The following is a 23310-nucleotide window of genomic DNA, read 5'->3' as shown; positions in this document are numbered from 1 at the left end:
GGGACACCCATAAGAACGTGACCTTCTTTTCTCTTTCTAGCTTCTTCCTAGTTCATTAGTGTCCTTGGCAACTTAAGCTCCACCTGAATTACTAAAAATGGGAGTCCCAAATAATCCAGACGGAGAATAATGTATTCACAGGGAATTCACTGCTGACTCGTTTCTCAGGCTCTCTCAGCCATTTCTTTTTTCTTCTACGTAAGCCAACTTTGTTTCTCTTGTTCCTGTTACTTTCATGTTGTCCCTGCTCAAACGCATGTGGCTTTTCTATCCTGTGAGGCTGTCCTGTCCCTCTCTTGACACACTTGGCACACTTCCCTTCCCTTGCCAAGTGCCATGTGCTCTCAGGGCCTCTGTACTGGCTGTTGCCTTGACCTCTTGAGAACATTCTTCCCCAGATGTTCCCCGGGATTTCACCATCCAAGCTTCAAAGTCCCTGCTCCGATGCTTGCCTGGACCACTTTACAGGACGGCTGCACTACACGTTGTTTGTTGTTCTTTACACCATCACTTTCCCTGGATCTCACAGTCAACTGTATGTGTGTTCCTTGTCTCCCCAGTGAGAGAGAGGTAAGCTACACCAAAAAGCTAACAAAATCAGGACGAAATTTAATTCTACATTTATAATTAAATTCAGGAAATTTACTTATATAAGTGAGATATTCTTGGTAAAAACAGTCTTCAAAGTAGGCGAGACTTGAATATTTTCCCACTCCACTCTGTGGGCGAGGGAAGTCTGTCTCCCAGAAGCGGAATGAGGTATTGCACCCAGCCCAGGTGTCCCCTGAAGCAGGAGGAACAGACACATAGGGTCTGAACCACTTTGCACCTAGAAGATAGAGAAGGAAAAGAGAAGCAACACGAAGACGAGGAAGGGAAAGAAAAAAAGGAGGAGGAGAATGGGGACATAATGAACCACCCTAATAGTGAAACAAAACGGCTCACAATGTTGTAATTAGTTTGTCCTTTTTTCAGTAAGCATGTCTGAAGTAATTGCAACTACTGTCATGTGCCATTATTGCAGTTCCAAAGTCATTTTTGGTTCAAAAACTCAGTCTCCTTGGTTTCTACCAACAGATCACAGGCTGGCTGGGTTTTTGGTGTTTCTCAGTGTGGTTTCCTGGCCCAGTGCCAGGTTCATCCTGTGACTCTTTCCCTCATTGAGGGGAGGGATTACAATGGCCACCAGGAGAATAAAAGCAGGAGCTCAGGGCACTCAGCTCCAAAGCAAGTTCCTTCCTCACTGCCACACCTCAGTCACCAGCCCACAGCCGCCGCTGCACCATGAAGCTGCTGACAGTCCTCATGCTGATCGCCCTGCCCCTCTCCTGCTTTGCAGGTGAGCACTGACAAGGAGGGCGGGCTTTGCTTGCAGGTTGTTGTCAGGGCCCCTGTGGACGACCTCCTGTTCCCCACAGCCCAGCACAGAGCCTCTCATCTCTCCAGGGTCCTCGTTATTCGTGTGTTTGGCTTCTCTGGGCTGTGGAAGCCAGGACGGGGGTGTAAGGAGATAAATGTCTGGGCTTGAAGGAAATCCCAGATCCTGAGTTTACTCTCCTAGATTTGAGAACTCAAGACCGTTGACCATAATCTTTGTGAATGTGTGTCTCTACTGGGATGTCAGATGACACACCCTAGCTACGCCCAAAACGGTATTCATACCTCTGTAAGTGAGCCCGCTTTTGCATGCTTCCATCCAGGTTTTGGCTGCCCGCTCTTTGAGAAAATGATAGATAAGCTAGTGTCTTCTGAAGTGGGCGTTGATCAATTCGTCGAGGATTTTCAAGATTTTGTAGATGATGAAGACACTGCAAACGCACTAAAGGAAATGAAGCAATCTTTTCTTGACCAGGATTATAAAACTCTGGAAAACATCCAAGTGATTGTGGTAATTTCGATTTCTTCTTTAAGTGTTTTGAATCCACTGGAGAGAGCAAGCAGGTTCTAAGTTTGTCACTTATTATGCCAAAGCAAGTGTTGGCCATGCTTTGTTTCAGTGATTTCCACTGCTGGTAAGTGTGAATAATACTGTGACACCAGGAAAGCCATCCAAGGTGCAGTGCTGCTCTGTGTCTTCACTTTGTGGAATCCTTAGTGAATGATAAATGAAAAGGACCAAGAGGGGGGAAATCGCTTGGGCAAAAGCTCCCTTAACCCTCAGCTCAGAAAATATCTGATTCTTAAGAAGACCTTCCTTCACTTGTACGAGTGATCTGAATAATAACTTTTACTTGTTTGTCGATCGAATAGTCAAATATCTTAAGACTTTCTAATAGAGTCCAGAAAATTCGTTTTAAGGATTATTCCACATATCTTATTTTTTTTTAATTGGGGTGACAATTGTTAGTAAAATTACAAAGATTTCAGGTATACAGTTCTGTATTACATCATCTATAAATCCCATTGTGTGTTCACCACCCAGAGTCAGTTCTCCTTCCATCACCAGATATTTGGTCCCCCTTACCCTCATCTCCCACCCCCCACCTCCCTTATATGTCTTAACAATCCGCATATCTTACTAACACAATCTAAAGTGCACTTTCAAGCAATCCACATTTGTTAGTATAAAAGACTGAATCCCTGGCCATTAATTAAAGACCCATGAACGACACGTGCAGATCATGGGTATGAACCCACCACGGGTGAGGGAAATGTTTAAAACAAAAATCAGTAGTTTAACAATGAGATTATCTTTCAAATTATAACAGATTTGTTTAGTTGTTACGGAGACTTTTTCCATATCCTAATGTAACACTTAACACACCCCAGGGTAGACAATTTAGATGCATTGCCAAAGCTCAAACATACAAGTGTCCGTCACAAAGAAGATTCTGAAACAGGGTGCAACATGAAACAACCTTGAAGACATGATCAAAAAAAAAAAAAAAGCCAGTCACAAAAAGACAAATATAGCATGACTCCACTTCCGTCAGTTTTCTAGAGTAGCCAATGTCTTAGAAACAGAAGGGGAGTAATGCATTCCAGGGGTTGGGTGGTGAGGAACTTGGGAGTGTTTAACGGGTCTGGAGTTGCACTTTAGCGAGATGCAAACGTCCTGGGGTCTGGTTGCTCTGCAAAGGGAATATTCTTAACACTACTGAACCATGATTGAAAATGGTGAAAATGTGTCATGTGCATTTAAAATAATTGCATTTTTCAAAAATGGAATGACTACTGTATAGGCATATTTTGTTTATAAACCTAGATTAGGGGCAGCCGGATAGCTCAGTTGGTTAGAGTGCGAGCTCTCAACAACAAGGTTGCCAGTTCAATTCACAGATGGGATGGTGGGCTGTGCCCACGACAACTAAAGGTTGAAAACGGCGACTGGACTTGGAGCTGAGCTGCGCCCTCCACAAATAGATTAAAGGATATGACTTGGAGCGAATAGGCCCTGGAGGAGCACACTGTTCCCCATATTCCCCAATAAAAGTTAAAAAAAAACCCTAGATTAGACAAATATGTCAGAGTGCACATCTCCGATATTTTGTGGCCCACAAAGGATATGGTGGAGGCATCAGATTGTGTTCTCTATTTCTAACATGTAAGATCATACAGGAACTCTAAACGTTCACATGTCATCGTATTTGAGCCGACATATTGAAAATTGGTAACACTGCATAATTTTGTTAGATACCTTATTTCAAAGAACAGGAAACAAACTGATAAAATTATTAAAGAGACCCTTGGGGTTGAGGGGTAGGACAGACCTGGAAATAGGAGTCCTCTTAGCTACCAATTAATGTCTCCTGAACAATAGAATAAATGACGAGGTAATTCTGATTTTACTGGCAGCGCTATTTTTCTTGAATGTCAGATGTGAGTAGACAAATCCAGGGAAACAATGAAAGAAATATTTGGTTTTCCAGATTTTCCTCTTATGAGGAATTGGAATGGAGGAGATGTCTCTGTTTTGTTTTCCAGCAAACAATATATAACAGTGTCTGGTGTGCTGAATATTAAATTTCCACAACCGTTCGGCTCAGAGGACTATAGACAATGATCACAACGGAGTGTCTATTGGTAGAAACCACAACTTACATTACTTTTTTTGTCTTTTGATCTGCAAACTGCAAGACAATTGTTGAAACCTCAAATACATTTTCATTTCAATAAAGTATCTGCAAACCTAATGTTCTTTTCTTGTGATCTGATGAAAATGGAGGCTTTTAGAGAGACTCACACCACACACGCATGTGCTCGCACACACACACACACACACACACACACACACTCACACCCCATTATCCATGAAGAGCTCACAGAGGCAGGACTGCAGACTCTGAGCAGCACGCTGTTCCTTACCACCTGTAGCCCAACATCGACCCTTCTATGGAAAGTGACTTTCCTCCCCTCTCACCCCCATCTTCCCAGACGATCTGTGCCTCGCTCAGGCCCTGAGGTGCTGGTGGCTGCGTCCAACTCAACATCCCACATGTCCTTCAGTCCCTGTGTCCAAGCTGAGCCCTGCTCACCATGACCGGGCTCTCTGTGTCCCTGGCCCGAGTGTGCAGGGAGGGGAACAGCAGCGAGAAAGGGGACTCAGGCAGGGCAGGGATGACTCCTGTCTGCACCCTACGATGGGATCTACAGTCTCAACTGGGTTGTTAGAATCTCTCATTAGCAGCTCCCTCACTGAGATCTATTGAAAGTCAGCCCTCGACACAAGGGTTTGTGAAAAGAAAAAAAAAAACAAAAAAGAAATAAAACAAATAAAATCTTTCATCACAGTTGGGCACCCTCTGTGCCCATAACCCCAAACCTCAGGAAAAACGCTTGTTTGTCTGTGTCCCCATGACAGTGGCCACTGATGTGCTAATCAATGAATAGGACACATACACACCTGCTTCATCCCTTTCACACTCTCAGATCTATCACTTCTCCAGCCCTTGTGGGCTGTTAGGTAAGATTCCATAATTATGGTTTCCTTCCTTTATCATAAGCCTCAGAGAATCTCGATCCTTAGCAGAACACAAGTTCTTCTCACTGTTTCCCTCACTGTCCATCCTTTGACTGCATCCTCCTGTGACCAGTTCTTACAATCACGGTCATTCACTCATGAACTTCTTGTTGGACACACATTTTGTATCAGGCACTGCTCTTGGCATCAGGATATATCAGTGAGAAGAAAACCAAAAATCCCTTCCCTCAGGATGCTTATATTTATCAAGGGGAGAAAAATAATGAAGGAAGTAAAGAGGTAAATTAAAAAGTATATTGGGAGGTGAGAAAGACCACAGAGGAATAGGAGAGGGGGAAGGGTGGGGGTGCGGTTTTAATTAGGACGGACAGGGAAGGGCTCACTATAGTCGTCACGTTTCGGCCTAGATATGAAGGAGGTGAGGGAGAGAGTGTGAGGCATCTGGGAGATGAGTATTCCAGGAGGAAGGACACTCCAGGGTCCTAGAGCTCTCTTTAGTTTTTTCATAAATAGGTGTCAGCTTAAATTATTCCCTGGACCAATATTCCAGGAAACACAAATTAAGGTGCGCTTGGCCAACCTATGTGAGATGCTAAAAGGTGTTGATTCTGAAATGCAGCCCGCGACTGAGTCACCTAGAGGTGTTGCTAAGATACCTTCTTGGTCCCACCCTTGTCTTTCTCATCAATAGGTCTGCACTGAGGTCCAAGAAGTTGCGTTTCATACAAGCTCCCGGCTGGTGCTAACGTTGCTGGTGCGGGAGGAACATATTTAGAGAAGCAGTGTTCTGGGGCAACCTGCCGATCTCCCCAAGAGTGTCCTGCGAGTCTGAGGGTTTGGCCCCCAAAACAAGGATGGGACGTGGGGGAGGTGAATGGACTAATGAAACCACTCCTGCTCGTCGCCGTGTTTGAAGCTCAGCAGAGCAGGACCTGCACATTCCCTTCCGTTTGGAGTGTGTCCCCGAGCTCTAGGTTGTGTCCCAATGGTACCTGGTCAGGACTCCAAGCACTATGAACTGCATGAGTAGGGCAGGGCACACAGGAGAAATGCTATGGAAATGCAGGAGGAAACCATGATTTCTGATATTTTCCTTCCTTCTTCTTCTTATTTTGGAACCAAAAGACATAACATAGGACCATCGCTTCATGGCAAGAGTTGGTGAACGAGATGAAGGAAACAATGTCTGATGTCCAGCAGCCTTTTCCACGTCATGGGCCTCCCTTGGCAGCTCACAGCTGATAGCAAGAAGTGTGAGCCCGCGTTCGGTGGACGAGGGCTTCTGGCAGGTGGTCTGTGGAAGCAACGAGCAGCTGTGCATCATCTCACACGTTTCCTGGATGAACCTCAGGGCATCAATCCCTAAGGATCTACAGTGCACTACAGCAAGGGATGAAGGATGAAGTGGGTTTGGAAAGTTTATGACATGCAGTACATTGGTATATTGGGTACCAGTCCGATGCTTAAAATGTTAGATAAACACCTGACACGGGCACTTTTGATCCTTCTTAATTATGTACTGTATCATGTGATTGCTAAATGCGTCTCTCAATGAACAGAAAGAGGCCCTTCTTTAATTTTATATATCCATGGATTACATTACTGATTACTAACATGAGGAAATTTTATTCATGGTTTCCACCTTAAGCATGTAAATACTGAAAATACTTGTCACATGAATGTGCAGATACAAAAAGAATGAGTTTGTAGTAGTGATGTCACCTGATTCTTTGAATCCCTTTGAGCTATAGGGTACACATTGTCACTGAAATGATCTTTAATGATTTTCCAGCCACGGTTTAATTAGGTCCTCCTCTGACTTTATAAAGGCAAGCAACTAGAAATCACTTTCTATTGAAAACATTTCCTGCACCACAGTATGCTTCAATTTTTTCCTGAAGTCTGGCGATTTGTACATGCAGTCAGTAGTCTATATGGAGATTCCGATGGAGGATGGTCCATCATTGTGCTTGGTAAACTGTAGCACGAATGGTTATGAAAGTGGAGGAAAGAAACGAAGTCAGTGAACGCACACGTATGTATGTGTAACGTACATTGGATGTTACCATCTAGAAGTGGTTCCTGAAAAGTTTTTACCCCCCTGGCATGAGTTCACCACTTTGAAGATCAAAGGGCTAGAGAATTCCTGGAATGCCAACCTGAGCCAGAAGGGACATGTGTGACCAGCACATCCTGCTGAGGACAGGAGTCCAGAGACCCTGTGTGCCTGGGGGAAGTGGTTCTTATCCCCACCGATCGCCCTCCTCAGCCTTCGTTCCAAAATCCGGTATTTAGGATCTTAAAATCACAATAACAGTGACTCAGTCATGATCATAAAACGGTAAATTATGTGATTGAAAAGTAGTGATCTTATCTTAACTGAGAGAATTCCCAATGGAACCAGAGGAGATTCAGAAGCTCATTAAATTAGCATTCAGGATAAATAAACATTCCTCGCTGGCAGAGACAGACTCTCTGATATTTGACTTTCTGTTTGAGGTGATTTATTCTGTTTGACTTAGTATTTCTATTTGCTTTTTACATATGTGTAATCTCTGACATTTACCCTCTGACACTGTGCTGAGCATTTTTCCTGACCACGTGTTATTGACAGGCCTCTGGGAAGAGTCTGTTCCGGTCAAGGACAATCATTTAGAATGTCCATCGGGGAGGAGCGTGTCATTAGTGTGATTATTTACAGACACGGGCTCCTGGTGATAATTTAAAGCCCTTCACTTTTATCCCATTTTGTTGTCATTTCGAGAATCTCCCATCAGTGCACGCTTCACTGCCTCCACCCTGTGGGACACTCCCACTGCCTCATCCGCTGACTCTGGTGGGTCAGGAGCATCTCCCCTGTCCTGGCCCACTACATGGGACGGAGATGTGATAATGCCAAACCATTGTTTTTAATATGCTCCGATAATGACAATAAAGTAGGAAGATGGAGTTATACAAGTGTAATATTTTGAAGGTAAAGAAGATCAGAGACTCAGGAAGTACTTAGGTACCAGAATAGAATAACTTGCCCACTTGGTCCTGTCTCTGCAGTGTGTTTTCCAAAAACACACAGTCCAACAGCTGAAAACAACTTTACATAATTACTTTTAAGTGCGTTTCTAAAACACATAAGAATATGCAGTGTGCAACAATTGCTAAATCCTGTTTTACTCGCTCTTCAGTTTCTCTCACTTCCTTGTTCTTTACTCAAATGTCTCTCTCTCACTCTCACTCTCTTTTTATCCAACTTCAGTATCATTTATTTTTCGTGGAATCTGGATACAAATAACTGTAGTAATGTAGTAATGTAGTAATGATACTCATTTAAAAGTGCTCAATACTATTTAAGCCTCATTTTAGGTTCTTAAAACTACCTCAGGATTTCAAATGTGAGAATTCACATTTTAATAGCTAAAAAACTAAATTTGACACAACAACTTTACTCAATGTTGATGTAACTACACCAAGTTTAGTATGTAATATGTGGACTTTAATTTTACAATTTTGGGTCTCTATAAACCAAGTTACTGTTTCCTTATGCGTCCTCACCTGTGAAGCGTGGCAACAACGCTTTGCAACAACAGACCCCCTTCCCATAGATTTAGTCTATGTAAATAGATGATTCTTTCCCTTAAGACAACGTGAAAAAAACCCAAAGTGCACATCCAGAAAAAAAATTTAGACCACAAATTGTCAAATTCTAAAGTCTGAGCAGATGTAACACCAGAAATAGATAAAGGGCCTCTCTTCCTTAGGCCTTTCCCATATGTAGTAGTGGAGGAAGTCCCAGTGTTGATCCAAAGAACACACAGGTTTCTCATTAAACTTTGTTCAATGGGTCTCAAACTTCCGTGACAATTTTTGGTCAAGTTGTTTCTATTAAATGGTACTCATTTAAAAAACTAATAACTTAAAAACTGCCACACAGAAAACCCAGCAGATCCATAAAACATTCTCCTTTCCTTGTGAAGGTTCTAAAATGTATTGTAATCATTCACCAGTCTTTTACTATTAAACTTCAAAGGCCAATCGAGACAAAGAGTTCTGAAGACTCTGACTAAGACTAGGGTGGCAGGTATTGAGGATAATGTTCATTGAGCCCTCTGAGCTCAATGCGCACACATGGTGACCTTGCCAGCTCCTACACCCGTATTGTCCACTGCTTTAGTGACACCCACAGCTACTGTCGTTCTCACGTCACATACAGCAAAACGGCCCAGAGGAGGGTAGTCAGAGAAGCTCTCAACACACCTGGGCTTGCCAGGCACTAGGTCAATGATGGCACATCATCAGATTTCCAACATTTCGGGCCATCTTCCAGCTTTTGATTTTCCCTGAACGATGATCAATCTTCTCCTTCATCTCAGCAAATTTGCAAGCCATGTGAGCAGGTGGCAATGGAGCACAGGTGTGCATCTGGCACTGATTTGTCCTGGGGGGTTCAGCATAATCACCTGAGCCGTGAAGCCAGCAGCTTCCATTCGTGAGTCATTTGTTCTGTCACCAGCCCATTGCCACAACAATCATCTTTGACAGACACTTCTTGCCAGTGTCGTCCCCAGGTAGAACTTCACGCAAAGCTTCACAGTGCATTTCAACAGACTTTCCTTCAGTTGAAATGCTGACTGGAGTAAAGGTGACCACCGTGCAGGGTCTGACAACACCCGTCTCCACTCGGCCCACAGGGACAGTACCAATTCTTCCTATTTTGTAGCCTTCCTGGAGGAGCAGACGCAAAGGCTTATCAGTTGGACGAGGTGGTGGCAGGATGCAATCCAGAGCTGCAAGCAGCGTGGATCCACTGACACTACCCTCTTTACGGGTGACTTTCCATCCCTTCAACCAAAGCATGTTAGCACTTGGCTGCAGCATGTTGTCACCATTCCAACCAGAAATTGGCACAAATACTACTGTGTCTGGGTTGTAGCCAATAAGCTTGAAGCCAATATGCTGACTTCCCTAACGATTTCCGTGTCTCTTCTGGCTGTAAGGTGGCTCAGTGGAATCCATGTTGTTAACACCAAGAATTCGTTGTTTCACAGCCGGTGTGTAAGTTAGAAGTGTGTGCTCATGGGACTTCTGTTCTTGGGCAGACCTGCTTCAATTTCACCAACACCAGCAGCAACAATGAGGACAGCACCGTCAGCCTTTTTCGTGTCTTTGACAAAGTCTCTGTGTTCTGGAGCATGGGCAATGGTCAAATAATATTTGCTGGTCTCTGTCTTGGCATAGAGTTAACCCCTGGTCGTTCGCAGAATGCAAAAGTATTTACTATACTCTACAAAAGTAAGACGATTTATTGAAACTCTAAGAGAGAGAGAAAGACAGTTCTGTTTGGAACTGGCAGAAGTTTTGACAGGGCAGCCTGAGAGGGAGAGCTGCGGAGGAAGACGGGTAAGAGAGAGATACTGGCGGAAGTTGGCCAGGGCAGCATCTGATGGAGACAGCTGCAGAGACAGAAGGGGAAGAGAGAGATGCTGGCAGAAGTTAAGCCAGAGTAGAGTCCCATGGGAGAGAGGTGACCCGATGAGAAGGAGTGTTGGGGTTCCATATTTTTTCCATGCAGGATGTAGGGTGCTTATCAGCTTGCAGGGACGTTGCCGTTACAAGTGTCTCCTGGAAACTGTCCTGTTCCCATCTGTGATGGATCTCAGCTGGCAGGGGAGTTGCTGTTGTGGTTGGGAACCGTTCTGTTCCATCTAGGATGGGAGATTGTTAGTTTGTACGGGGTTGCCATTGCAGCTGAGAATATTTGTCTCCCACCTGTGATGAATATATGGTGCTTGTCAGCCTGCAGGTGCAGTGCTAGCCAGGGGAGTCAGAGCCAAGCAGTGAATGTTGAAGCTCGCTTCTGCCAGCTCACAAGCTCTCTCCTATTAACTCTTACTTCTCCGACCAGTCTCAGATTTCCACAAGGAGATACCAATGGTGATATCTCAGGTCAGTTTCACTTTATCCAAGACCCAGACGTCCTTGAAGGAGCCATTTCCCATGTGAGCAGCTCCCTTCTCAAGTTACAGAATCATACACTTGAAACCCATGTAATTTTACTACGCCTTGTCACCCCAATAAATTCTAATAAAAAATTGTTCTTTGATTTTTTTTCTTCACCCCACCATATTTGCAGATCAGATGGCCACTAGTGGTTGACTTGCCGAATCAACGTGTCCAAGACGACAGTGTTGATTTGAGTCTTTTCCTTTCCCCTGTTCACTTAGATTTAGTGATGCTTTTCATGACACCGGTGTTGTGATGGCAAACCTGCTTTGAAAAACCTCAAATATCTCCCTCCCAGTGCCTGGAGTAGCTTTACTTAGATCTTCCCCAGTCTCTGGATCTGGCTTAATAGAAGACAGCTGGATTCACATATTTGCTTCAGTCTTACCTCTGTTGCAATGTACAGGTCATGTAGCCTCTGGAAAGTTCTACTATACACTTGTGAGAGAATGAGAATGAACGAGTAAAATAAATCTTAACATTACTGTGAAGAGTTTCCTTTTCCTAGACCCCCTGAGTTATAGGGTCCCCTGAGCACTCCCCTAACTGCTGTAGTATGTCAATGTGTGTGTGTGTGTGTGTGTGTGTGTGTGTGTGTTTGTAACAAAATTTCTCTTCTGCATACCAAAAAGATATAGGTCAGAGAGGAGTCTTGTCTCAAAAACAGTTAAATACATAGTGAACTCCAGAAACATGTGTCCACCTCAACTTTAAAAGCTATAATGAACATTATCACCTAAACCAATAAATACAAAAAACCTTGTAATTACGTGAACAGATTAATGGTATTTGACTAAATCTGGTGACTTTTCCTAGTAAAAATCCTAAGCTAATTAATAATAGAAGAAAACTATTTAGAACAAATAAAATCAATAGTCAAAGTCAATGGCAATATCACTCTAAAGAAGTGCGTGCTAACGTTACTTCTATTGAACCAGAGGGAACCAGGTGATCATAGTGATATTCAGCACCGAGGTGTGCAGCACTTTTTCTAGGATGAGTTCGGGACCGTAAAACTCCGACCTCGTATGAAAATACAACTGCTTATTTTCAAATTCAAAGTGAAAAATTACATTGCTGAGGCTAAATATATTTGTAATGAATGATTCGTCACAAATGATTTGTGGAAGGGCCAGGCCATCCTGGGAGAGTCCATGGTATGGCTGGGTCACATGACAAGCCCCGTGATGGGTTCACCTTGGGATAAAATCAAGGTGAACCTGGGTGAAGGGTCTTCAAACTCCATGTTGTGTCTGAAATGGCACATGGACTGGATCCCAGCATTAGGAAAGGCACAGGTAGTGCACTGCGCACAGTGAGTAATTATTGGAAAAATCTGGAGATTTTTGGACTTGGAGATTTTTCCCCAATAATTTTCCAAATTATTGGAAAAACCAAGCATTTCTGCTTTTTTCCTTCATTTTTTTCTGTAGGGAGGACACAGAGAGACATTTAGCCAGCATAGAACAATTGAGTTATGGCAAGAGTTGGCCAACAGGTGAAGGAAACCATCTCTGACGCTGAACGGCCTATCAATGTCATGGGCCTCCCGTTGCAGCTCATGCTTGTAGCAAGAGGTCTGAGTCCCTGTCGGGTGTACGAGGGCTGCTGGCAGGTCGTCCGGGGAGTAGACAGAAGTGGCTCCATCAGCCCACAAGTTTCCCTGAGGAGCTCAGGGCATAATCTGCTGGGGTCACGCCTGCACAATGGCACTCGAGGAGTAGTAACATGGCTGATGGAGTTTGTGAGATAAGGTACGATGCTGATCAGGGCGCCATCAGGGATGCGCACATTTTGGATAAACATATCAATTTCAATTTTTCATACTTCTCATATATATGAAGTCAAATGTTATTGATAAATACATCTGTTAATGAGACGAATGGGGCCTGCTTGATTCTACATATCCCTGAATAATATCACTTAAGGCTAAAATAAGGCAGTTTTAGTCATGTTTTTCATCTTTATAAAAAGTCTGAAAATACTTGTCACATGATTGTGCAGATACGAGAAGAATAAGTTTGTGGTAGCAATGTCACTTGAATTGCTGGATTCTTCTAGGATATTGGCCTAAAAAGACACTGTGATATATCACTCAAAATTATTTTTAATGGTTTATCCACCATGGATAATTTAGGTCCTCCTTTCATTTTATTCCAAGCATGGAATCAGACACCACTCTCTGTAGGCAAAATTTTGTGTATCTCAAAATGTGACTTTGCATTATTTTTAGGGAGCCTAGAGATTTATACATGCAGAGTCAATGCTGTGTAAGACGTGATGGGTGACGTGTACACTTTCTGTCTTTGGAAATGGGAGTGAGAATGTTTATGAGAGAGGAGGTGGGAAATGAGAACCAGACTAACAAGATGAGAAGTATTATGTAAAAGTACATATGGTCATGAAGACCCAGAAGTGACGTCCTCCATGTTTCCATCCCACATACGTGTTAACCAGTCAGACTTAGTCCTGGAGAAGCCCTGGGTTCCACCTCAGCCAAAAGGATGTTTGTCCCCAGTGCATCCTGCTGAGGACAGCAGTCCACAGGCCCTGTGCCTCGGGATAAATCATACCTCCCCCCACCCACCACCCTTTACCCTTAGTTCCAATGTTCAGTATTTAGGATTTGAAAATCACAGTAATAGTCTTAGATGTGATCATAAAACAAAAATGAGATGATGGAAAAGTAACAATCTCATTTTTCTCCTTTAACTGAGATAAAACCCAATGGAACCATAGCCAAATTCAGAAGTACATTTTGTTAGCCTTTGGGATAAATAAACATTCCCCATTGGCTGATTTGGTTAGACTCAGTTTGATATTTGTCTTTGGGAATGAGGTGATTTATTCTGTTTGACTATTACTTACACTGTTTCCTTTGTGTTGCGTAATTGTAGTGGCTGACGTTTATTGCCAGACCCTGTACTGAGCATGTTTCTGTATTAAGTTCTTTATCCTGACACAAATCCTATGACACGGGCTATTATTATGACCCTTATTTTACTGATGAGGAAACTGAGGCAGGGCGTGTCGGCACCTTGCTGAAGGCTCCACAAGTGCTAAGTTCCAGCTGAGCTTAAACCTACGTAGTGTGGCCCTAAAAATGGGCTATTCCTCACTACTCAATAAATGAATCCATTCTAAAATTGAAAGATCCAAACAGCATTTGAAAACAAAGTCTAAAACAGCCTGATTAGGAATCTGATATGGCCTGGACTGAAACTACAGCACCCTTGAGAATAGTTGCCATCTTTAAATATTCTAATATTTCCTTCAGGAACAAGTGTGTGCCCCGGATTTTTACATTCCTTGTGATCGGTGAGTAAATTCCATCGCTTTACCCTTCAAGCTTTGCGTGCTTCACTTGTGTAAACTTCAATATACTTTTCTTGTGCTAACGTCTCTGTGGCCGATGGTGTCATTTCCCTTTTGCGTCATGTCAGAGTGACACAGGATGATGGGAACCTGATTGTTCCTTCTGTGCTGATCTCGTAGGCGGCTCCATAATGAGCTTTTATCTGTCCTAACAGTTATTTCCAGTAGATTCTCTTAAATTTCTCTGATAGCTGATCATCCCTCTATTATATATATCATGACCGATTCATTGATTCATTGCTTATTCTCATTCTCCCCCCTTCATTAGAAGGGAATGTTCTCACCTAGATGGTTGTCTTTGTTTATAGTTTTTATCTTTTACAGCAGTTTATGTTTCCAGAAAAATTGAGCAGAGAATAAACGGAGTTCCCATATTCCCTTTATGTCCGTGCAGGAACAGCCTTCCCCACTGTCAGCTTTCAATTCTTTTGTGTCTGTATTCAGAGGATGACCAGGTCGATCAATCGTAATGCTATTTTTATTTTGGAAGGCCCTCCAGACTCCTTCCATAGTGCCTGCACCATTTTATATCCCCAACACAGCTCCACAAGTATTCTTAACTCTCCACATACAAACCAACACGTGTAATTTTAATTTGAATTTTTCGATTATGCCGTGATACTGAATGTAAAAATCCCATGTGATTTTGACTTCACACGTGAATAACAGCAAGAAAACACCAGGGCGAAAATCTAGGTGTGTCTGACCTCAGCCATCCACGCTGCCTGCATTGCCCACAGATAAAATGGAACCTGCTTGCTGTGGCCCACTCTGTCTCTCCAGGCACAAAGCCCTCCCTCTCCCACCGTGCACTCCTGTACGTTTCAGGGGAACCTGGGTCCTATGTTCCCAACAAGCCGCGTGGTTTAAGCTGTCTGGTCCCTCATGCTGTTGCCTCGGATCCCTCCTCCCAACATTTCTTCATGTCAAAGTTCTGTCTGTTCTGAGAGGCTGTCAAGCACGCTGCCCTGTAACAGGCTACTTGCTAATGCCTTTCCTCAGAACGGTCACGCCCCCACCCCGTATTGTCCATAGAGCACTCTGCTTATGGATGGGGAGGCTGAGGACCTGCCCGCTGGGCGCTTCTACTGCTGGGTCCTGATGACCCCGTGTGATCCTCCGATTGGACACGGGAAACTGCACGGGGGCTTCTTTTGATCGAATTAGCACTGGATTTGATAGGAAATCTCTCTTGATATTGTTGGAAATATTCTGTTAGAGAAGGAAGTGAGTTCGCAGAGGTAGTCTTCCTGTTGGCACTGTTTTCTTTTGGGATACTGAAACCACTGATTGTTTTTACCCTAACCAGATTTAGTGCTTTGTTACTAATATTTATTCATTCATTCCGGGCATATTGGATGATCCTCTTCATGGTGCCACTCACGATGATAAGTCAAGATGAGCTTATCGGACACTGAGCTTCCATTTAGGAGCTTCATTCCAGGGCGGCTCCCATCAATTCACTGACTATACATTTGTAAAGCTACAACCTCAGCTTTGCTACAAAGGTGAGGAGCTTGGTGCCAGCAACACCTAGCTTTGACCAGTCACCGAGGTGTGTGACACGGATGGATGGCATCAGCCTCAGGGAGGAAGGGACGGCTGGATGCCAGGCCTTGTGACCTGCCACATCCTGTGTGGGCAGGACCAGTGAGGCTCACTAGGTACTTATAGCCCTGGACTCCCAGGCTCCTGAGTCCAGCTCCTGTCATTGCTCATCTTTTGCTAAAGCTGAAAACTCAAAGCAAAAGAAACCATGAGGCTGTCCTTTCCTGTCCTGCTGGTCACTCTGGCCTTTTGCTGCTACGAGGGTGAGTACCATTGCTAACCAGACTGGCATCAGCCCTGGTAAGTTACCCTCTCCTAACTACATGACTTATATGGGGAAGGCGGTGAACAGATCCCAATTCAAACTTTTTCCACCTCTCGGGACCCAGTCCCCCAAAGCTCACGGTTCATATAATCAATTCCCAATACTCTGGAACTTTCATTTTAAAAATATCATTGCAGGCACATTTCAGAGTTTTCCTTCTGAAGCCTCACTCCTTGTCTGTGATCATGTTTTCAGAAGCAACAGGACATAATTAAATTGGGATGTGAATCATTGTTCTGCCACTTGGCAGTGTTGTGACCTTGAACACAATGCTTAATCTCCCAGGTCTCCTCTCACTGGGTTTCACAGCTGCCACCGAGAGTAGCTATGACGGTGCAGTAACATTAAGTAGGTCCAGAGACCAGCTCTAGGTATCAGTATCCAGTCGTTATCCGGGAGTCATCAGACGTTCTCCTGCCCGGGACCTTTAAGGGCCAGGTGAGTCCACAGCTGGCTAACTCATAGCTTGAGACTCACAAAGTGTTACAGCTGGAGGGTTTTACTTCTCAGTTCAAGGAGAGCCAGCGTTCTCCGATTCTGAATAATAAATCTTCCATGGGCTCTGCCAATAAGCAGCACTCGGCCTGCAATCCCTGCTGGTCGTCTGAGAGCACGAGCGCAATGGGAGCAGAACCAGAGCAATCGCTAGGGCTCCATCACCATTGCTCTGAACTAATTCTAGCCATTCATCCAACAACACTTTTGTGTGTCTCCACCTCCTCGATCCTGACCCAAGTCTTTTGGAGTCTTTCTCTTTCATCTGACTTTCGGAGCCTCCTCTTCTTCCCCGTGCTCTGTGATTAGGGTCAGATGAGAGCCTGGTAGCACACTTTGCAGGCTCCAGGTGACTGCAACGACTGAGGGGATGGATTATCCAGACCAGGAAAGAGGTTACTTCAAGTCTCAGCACAATTGCATTGGGGTCAAAAATAACTCTGAGTTCCCACCTCCCACCCTCTCTAAAGAAATCTGTACATCGGTGCAGAATATTAGAGCCAATCATAGTTTTGTGTATAAGCTTCAGATGTGTTACACTTCAAGGCATATTTTTTTAAGTTTGTAGCTATGTCGGCATCCAATGACATAATTCCATTGCTTAATTTAGTTTCCAAAGAGCATCTTCCAATACTTAACGGTTTTACTGACCTCTCTCCAGATTTATTCCCCATTCTATGATCTCTGGTGAGATCTGACTCTACCGTTTACTTGAAAGATTGATCACTACAATCTCCTCTTCCTCGATATCCAAGAACAAAGAAGGTGTCATTCTATGGAAAGGCAAACCTTCGTTTTTGAAATCTAGGGAAGGTGAATTTCAGCACAGCAGGAGAGATGTGGAGAACAGTTAGTGTCTTTTAGAAAGAATAAAAACTGAACTAGGGATCCCTCAAATTGTTTTGCAGGGCTCCCTTGCTCTGTGACCTTGACGTAGTCAGGACTTCCAGGGTTTGCCTAGTCATTGGCACAATTGTGTGATGAGACCATAAAACGGCTGGGGTTCCTCTCCAGGTCTAACATCAGAGAGAAAAAGTGACTTTCTTTATATCAATTGTATTTCTTTCTCTTATATTCCAGCCAATGCAAAAATGTGTCCCTCCCTTACTAGTACAGTGAGAAGCTTCCTTTTGGATTCTGTACCCACCTACGAGGGCATTCTTCAGTTTTTTAATCCACCTCCAGAAGCTGCTCAGGACGTGGTGAGACTGAAGGCAGAAGTAACTAACAGGATATCCTATTTTCACCGAGAGAAATATCTAAGTTTTGTGGTAAATTCTTTTTCTTTCTGCACAGAGGCTTCTGCTCAGTGTACAGCCCGGAGGAGGGTTGGCATCTGCTCTGTGAGGGGACAGGAGGCAGAGGACCCTGCCCCCTGCTCACGTGTGAGAGGTTGATCCCTGGCCTCAGGGTGGATGAGCACATGACACCTGCTGAGCTGTACTTGAACTGCAGAGAGTTTGGGCCTGATCTGTCTTCTCAGGTCACCTCCCTGGGCGCCAGGTTCCCCTCAGTGTCCTCAGGGGGAGGACAACCAGGGGCCCACGCAGCCATGTTGGACACCCAGAGCTGCAGCCTCCCTGCCCAGGAGCTGTCAGGGTTCGAGTTCCCCTCACCCAGGGGCACAGGCACTGGGGAATCTCACGGGGAGTGCTGGGAGTGTGGAAGGGGAGACAGCGGGAGGGCGGGCACTAGCCCCACCTCTGACCCGAGGGAGGGTCACCGGCTGGGGTCTCTGAGCTCCTGCAGAGCCAAGGCCCACTCCTCGTACCTCTGCCCAGCTTCCCACCCCTCACGTATTACTGCCCGTGAATAGAGCCACCCCCTGTGATGGCTCCTGCAGCCTCATATGAAACGGAAACACTTACATCACCTCTTTATGAAGAAACCAGATATTTAAAGGTGTCTCAGCCCAATGTTGCTGGAATTAAGTCAGGTTTCTGCAAATTTCCATGATACTTGGGTGCTCAAAGCGGAGAAATACATGTGCCATCTCGTTGAATTTCCACACCTCCAGGCTGGAAATCTGAAAGCAGAACTTCCCAGGACGCTCCCACCTCTGTCCCGGTCCCTCAACCCCATGTCACCCTCGGAGTGAAAAAGTACAGTCCTGGGAAGTCAAGCTCAGAGAAAGCAAATCCTGGGCTGCTCTTCACCCCACTCCTCTGTCCATTAGAATCCTGAGTCCTTCTCTTGGGTCCCTCAGGGTCCCCTTGCCGGGCTGTGGACATGGCTCTTTCCTGACCGGCATGGGTTGTTGTAAGTGGACTATGTCGTCGGAGTTCACCACTCGCACTGCTGTCCTGCTGGGGCCATCCGATGCCTTTGCTGGTTGAAATATTTCTTCCACCTCTTGGTTTTGAGCAACAGCCTGTGTAAACATGTCATGTCCGGGAGCAGCATGACTGACATCCCCGTTCTGTCTTCTTCTATTTCAGACGAAAATAGTGTCCACATGTGCCTCCTAGGTTGAAAAAGAATCTTACACACATTGATCTCTGACGTTCCATGTGACCTGATCTTCTCAGAAAATGTAAAGGTTTCAACATCTTGCTTCAATAAATCACTTGCCCTGCACTTCTCTGCGTGTCTTTCTATCAGCCAATAGTTTCTAGTCTGGATGGGGTGGTTTCATCATGACGTGGCCATTGGGTGTTGTCAGTAGAACATTTCAGGACCCAGCGTCCGAGTACCCATGTTGGGCTGAGGTGCAGGGATCACAAGAGGCAATATTTGCTTAGGACCATCCTGCATTACTTACAGATTTCCCAGTCGCAGGGCCATGAGTGAAAAGGACGGTTAGGGGTAGAAAGCAAGCACAACGTTCCTGCTCCTGGGCCTGACCTGAGGGATACCCGCGGCCTCACTGTCTGGCCAGTCACGTGGTTCCCAGCCAGCAGCGTCACTGCTGTTCCATCCTCATCATAACCACAAACATCCTGCCTGGTCCTCACCCCTCCACTGTCCCTCAATCCTAAGATGATCCCATATCACTTGTTTTCTGTCCCCTTCTCAGTTGGTAGTGAATTCAGGGTTCAGCCTCCAGCGAGCTAATGACGCTCTGCTCGCTCACATTGGTCTTCACTGCCTGCACTGCGGGCCACTGCTTCATCCCTCTTGTCCCTAAAGATGCACAAACAAGCTTCCAGCTGCCGCCTGGACAACGCCACGCAAGCAATCCGCACTTACTTCCGAGAGAGCATATGAAATCCACACAGTGTGTGCCCCCTGCCTATGCCTCCACCATGGCCCCCACCCAGGCTAATGGAGGTGACTCAGAAAACTTGGATACATCATAGGCCCCTGGACTCATTTCCAGGGTCGGCTGTAACACACCGTCACACACGTGGTGGCTTAACTTATTTTCTCAACGTGGGGAGGACAACAGGCTAAAATCCGTAAGAGTCTGCCAAACACACAGTGTCAGGAGGGCAGCGCTGGCTCTGGAAACTCAGGATGAAAATCTGTTCATAGCACTTGCAGTTTGAAAGGCTGGTGACATGCCTGGTCTTGTGCCCATATCACTATGATCAGTGCCCCCTAAGGTGACATTGCATTCCTCTTTCCGTGTGTGCAAATCTCCCTGTGCCTCCGTCATCTAGAATTCAGAAGAAAATTCAGGAATATCTCTCTAACTCAAAATCTGTAACTTTATCACCTCTGCAAAGTCCTTCTTTGCCTTGGAGGATGAATCACAAGTTCCAGGTTTCAGATGTGGATATCTTTTGGGGCACTATTATGACCCTATTGCAATGCATCTCCCTCCTGACATCTAAGAGTCGGGTACGTGCTGCCCTGTCCACTTCCAGAGCCCCACGCGGCTCCTGTCCTTTCCCCACACACAGCCATCGTCACGGTCCTTTCCTAGTCTGCCTGGCGGGTGCCAAAGTCTCCCAAGTGGTCTCCTGGGGTCTTGATACCCTTCCTGTAGCACACCCAACTCATGGACATCACGGTGACCCTCCTGAAACAAATGTGAATCGGATCTTACGCCTGTAACCCTGAAATACTAGACGTCATGTGTTTCTGAATGTGTCAAGCACGAAGACTTATTCTTAGTCCTAAGCCCATTCTCCAATTATAATAGGATATTTATTCAAAGTGTGATTGAGAAAATAGAAGATAACAGTTATCTGCTATTATCGGTTGTCTCCAATACTTTTACAACACATGTGTATTCTTAATCACATCAGGAAACATGTGCACTGAGATTGGTCCCTATTTTGTGAAACACATTGCATGTTCAGTTTGCATACTATGCATGGTGCACACAAGGAGCTCTCGCAACCCCCTGAGAGACCCAAACTGGAATCGCTGGGAGGACCAGGCCCACCATTGGTGTCGCACACGAGGCCGGGCACGACCCGTCCCTGGCATCCCTCCGACCTCTTCTCCCTGCTCACCCAGGATTCATTCTGTGCTTCAGCCATAGGGGTCTAACTGCCACTCGCGTGTTACGTGGGTCACACCAGTGTATCAGGACATGTGGTGCTCCCTTTGCCTCTGTAAAGTTCCCTGCTCAGGACAGTTGACAAACCTCATCTCTAAGGTCCCTTTCACGTCTCGTCTTCTGTGAAGCCATCCCTGACTCTCATACCGTAAAATAAACCTTTACACACAGACATATATTTATACCCACTGGCACACAAACAGATACACACTTTTACACACACACACACACACCCAGAGACATGCACAGACCTACACATAGAAACAGGCAGTCATCACTCTGTTGTCACTTTGTCTTTCTGTGATTTAATGTTCATTTCACAGTAGTGTTTGAGAACGTAGTGAAAAACGTAATGACAAAAAAAAAGTTTTATCAGTTATTAGTATTATTTCTAAAGAGATTAAGAGATTTCATGTTTTGAGCACCCCAATGGGTGAAATTTATCCTGGAAGGTTTACAGGTTCCGTTTCCCTCTGTCGTTACTAGTCCCCAGAAATGGAAAGACTGTTCCCACCATTGCGTGTGGGGATGAAGAAAGTCCCACCAACTGTTCCTCAACCCTGGCTCTGTGTTACAAGCAACTGGGAAGATTTCAAAAGCAAGTGTTTCCCAGGCCTCACTCATGGAAAAATATACGGGGATCTCTATGGGTAGAACCCACGCAGTCCCCATTTTCTCTCCTCTGCCTCCTAAGGGTGCAGACACCCAGTGACTGTGGAGGCCACCACTGAAGTGGAGGGGGCAACAAGACTGTTCACGACAGTCAGACAACTGCCAGCATCACCAAAGTGGTCACCTGGAGACCTTTCCCTGGCCTCTTCTTTCGCCCTTCGAGCCTGGCAATTGAAGGTCATTCATTCGTTTCACTGTTATAAAACTAATAAACTTAGGATCTCATACAGGACGTTTCCCTACATGAGATGCTCACAGAGTGGGAGGTGAGGTATGCAAGACTCCAAACACTGGCGCTGGAGGACAGGTTAAAGAGTGATTATTTAATGGCTAGAGTCTTCGTTTGGGATGGTATCTGGAAATGGATAGTAAAAGAGTGTGAATGTACTCAATGCAAGTTATTGTACACTTAAGTAAGGTTGAAATGGTGAATTTATGTTGTGTATATTTTACCAAAAGCACACTGAAAGTCTCCACAGTCTGTGGCTCTCTGAAAGGCAGCAGGAATTTAGCTGTCGGTGACAGAAGGGCCTGTGTTTCCGCCTTCCCTGGACACACTCTCTCAGAGTGTTGACATCTGACAGTCAAATTATGTCTGGAGCAGCTCCCTGTTCGATTGGCAGCCTGGGTTTCCTTTGTTGAAGATGCCAGTAATTTTTTAGAAACTCTGGATCAGGCTCACAAACCGAGTTAACCAAGTACAAAGGATTGACTTCTGCAGGGTCTCTTGACGTTACCTTTGAGGCTTCTAATGCTTTCCCTGGACAGGCATAATTGCTGTCTCTTCAGGCTCTCCTCCTCAGATGTCCGCTCTCTGCATCCATCTTACTCTGGATGACAATATTCTTTTGGGTGGAGCATGTCCTCTGCCACCTTCTGAGAAAAAGCTCACTGGAGATGAAAGTTTTGAAGGTTTGCTCATTTGAATTATCTTTATTTATCCCCATGTTTCCAATCTAGCTGACTGCATACAGAACTGTATTCATATACAGTGATATGATTCAAAGCCCGGATTTGTCACAAGCTTACTTAAAGCCAACTCTCAATGGCTCTCCATTCCTGTGATATGAAGGTCAACGTCTCCCTTTAGAAATTAGTGTATCCTGGCCTGGATAAGAATCAAAAGTTCACAATGGTTGACAAGTAAGACTACTCCTTCTCTGCTCTCCTTCCTCCCTTCTTCTATCCCACCTGATAACCATCTTTTCTGACAGATTTAGGGCTTAAAAATGGGAAGAGATAAAGAGACAGGAAAGTTCTAAATAGATTCATATTCTTTTGAGACTGGTCTAGGTTCCTGGGCCAGTCTTGTTCGCTCATTGGACACTTTCCTGGGTCTTCAGAAAGCTCAGATTACTAAGATCTGTTACTCTCTTTATGGTTAATAAACATTCAAACTACAAGCAGCTCTGGAAAAATTAGAAATATGACAGCTGGAAAAGACAATAAAGGAGTTGGAAGACAAATAATATGTGTAACAATAGTGATTTATTTGTAGTGGAAGGATAAAGAACACAAATAAGTGAG

General features: G+C 44.8%; 2 protein-coding genes across 3 annotated transcripts in view; both read left to right on the top strand.

The window, feature by feature from the left end:
* LOC117030362 (secretoglobin family 1D member 2-like) overlaps window positions 1-19237 on the top strand; it is a 64237-nt gene extending 45000 nt beyond the window's left edge. Inside the window, exons 1-3 of one of the 2 annotated variants that reach the window (XR_004424373.1) lie at window positions 15991-16104; window positions 17742-17932; window positions 19100-19237. The gene's annotated coding sequence lies outside the window, so the exon portion shown is untranslated. Of the gene's footprint in view, window positions 1-15990; window positions 16105-17741; window positions 17933-19099 lie in introns of those variants that run through there. The other variant, XR_004424374.1, reaches the window with a different exon arrangement.
* LOC117030361 (mammaglobin-B-like) lies at window positions 1082-4133 on the top strand. Its single transcript, XM_033120403.1, has 3 exons — window positions 1082-1339; window positions 1701-1888; window positions 3925-4133. The coding sequence occupies exons 1-3, from the start codon at window positions 1285-1287 to the stop codon at window positions 3961-3963; spliced, it is 282 nt and encodes a 93-aa protein (XP_032976294.1). The 5' UTR covers window positions 1082-1284; the 3' UTR covers window positions 3964-4133.
* Window positions 19238-23310: the final 4073 nt, after the last annotated feature.

The sequence above is a fragment of the Rhinolophus ferrumequinum genome, chromosome 11, assembly GCF_004115265.2.
Source record: "Rhinolophus ferrumequinum isolate MPI-CBG mRhiFer1 chromosome 11, mRhiFer1_v1.p, whole genome shotgun sequence".
NCBI lineage: Eukaryota > Metazoa > Chordata > Mammalia > Chiroptera > Rhinolophidae > Rhinolophus > Rhinolophus ferrumequinum.
Note: the sequence above shows the minus strand (reverse complement) of the source record. Positions and strands in the feature narration are given on the sequence as shown.

What these genes read in the sequence shown, in the direction of transcription:
- LOC117030361 (XM_033120403.1), top strand. Translation starts at nt 1,285, where the DNA reads ATGAAGCTGCTGACAGTCCTCATGCTGATCGCCCTGCCCCTCTCCTGC. An exon ending in GCCCCTCTCCTGCTTTGCAG is followed by an intron (nt 1,340 to 1,700) that starts GTGAGCACTGAC and finishes GCTTCCATCCAG; the next exon opens with GTTTTGGCTGCCCGCTCTTT. An exon ending in AAAACATCCAAGTGATTGTG is followed by an intron (nt 1,889 to 3,924) that starts GTAATTTCGATT and finishes TTTGTTTTCCAG; the next exon opens with CAAACAATATATAACAGTGT.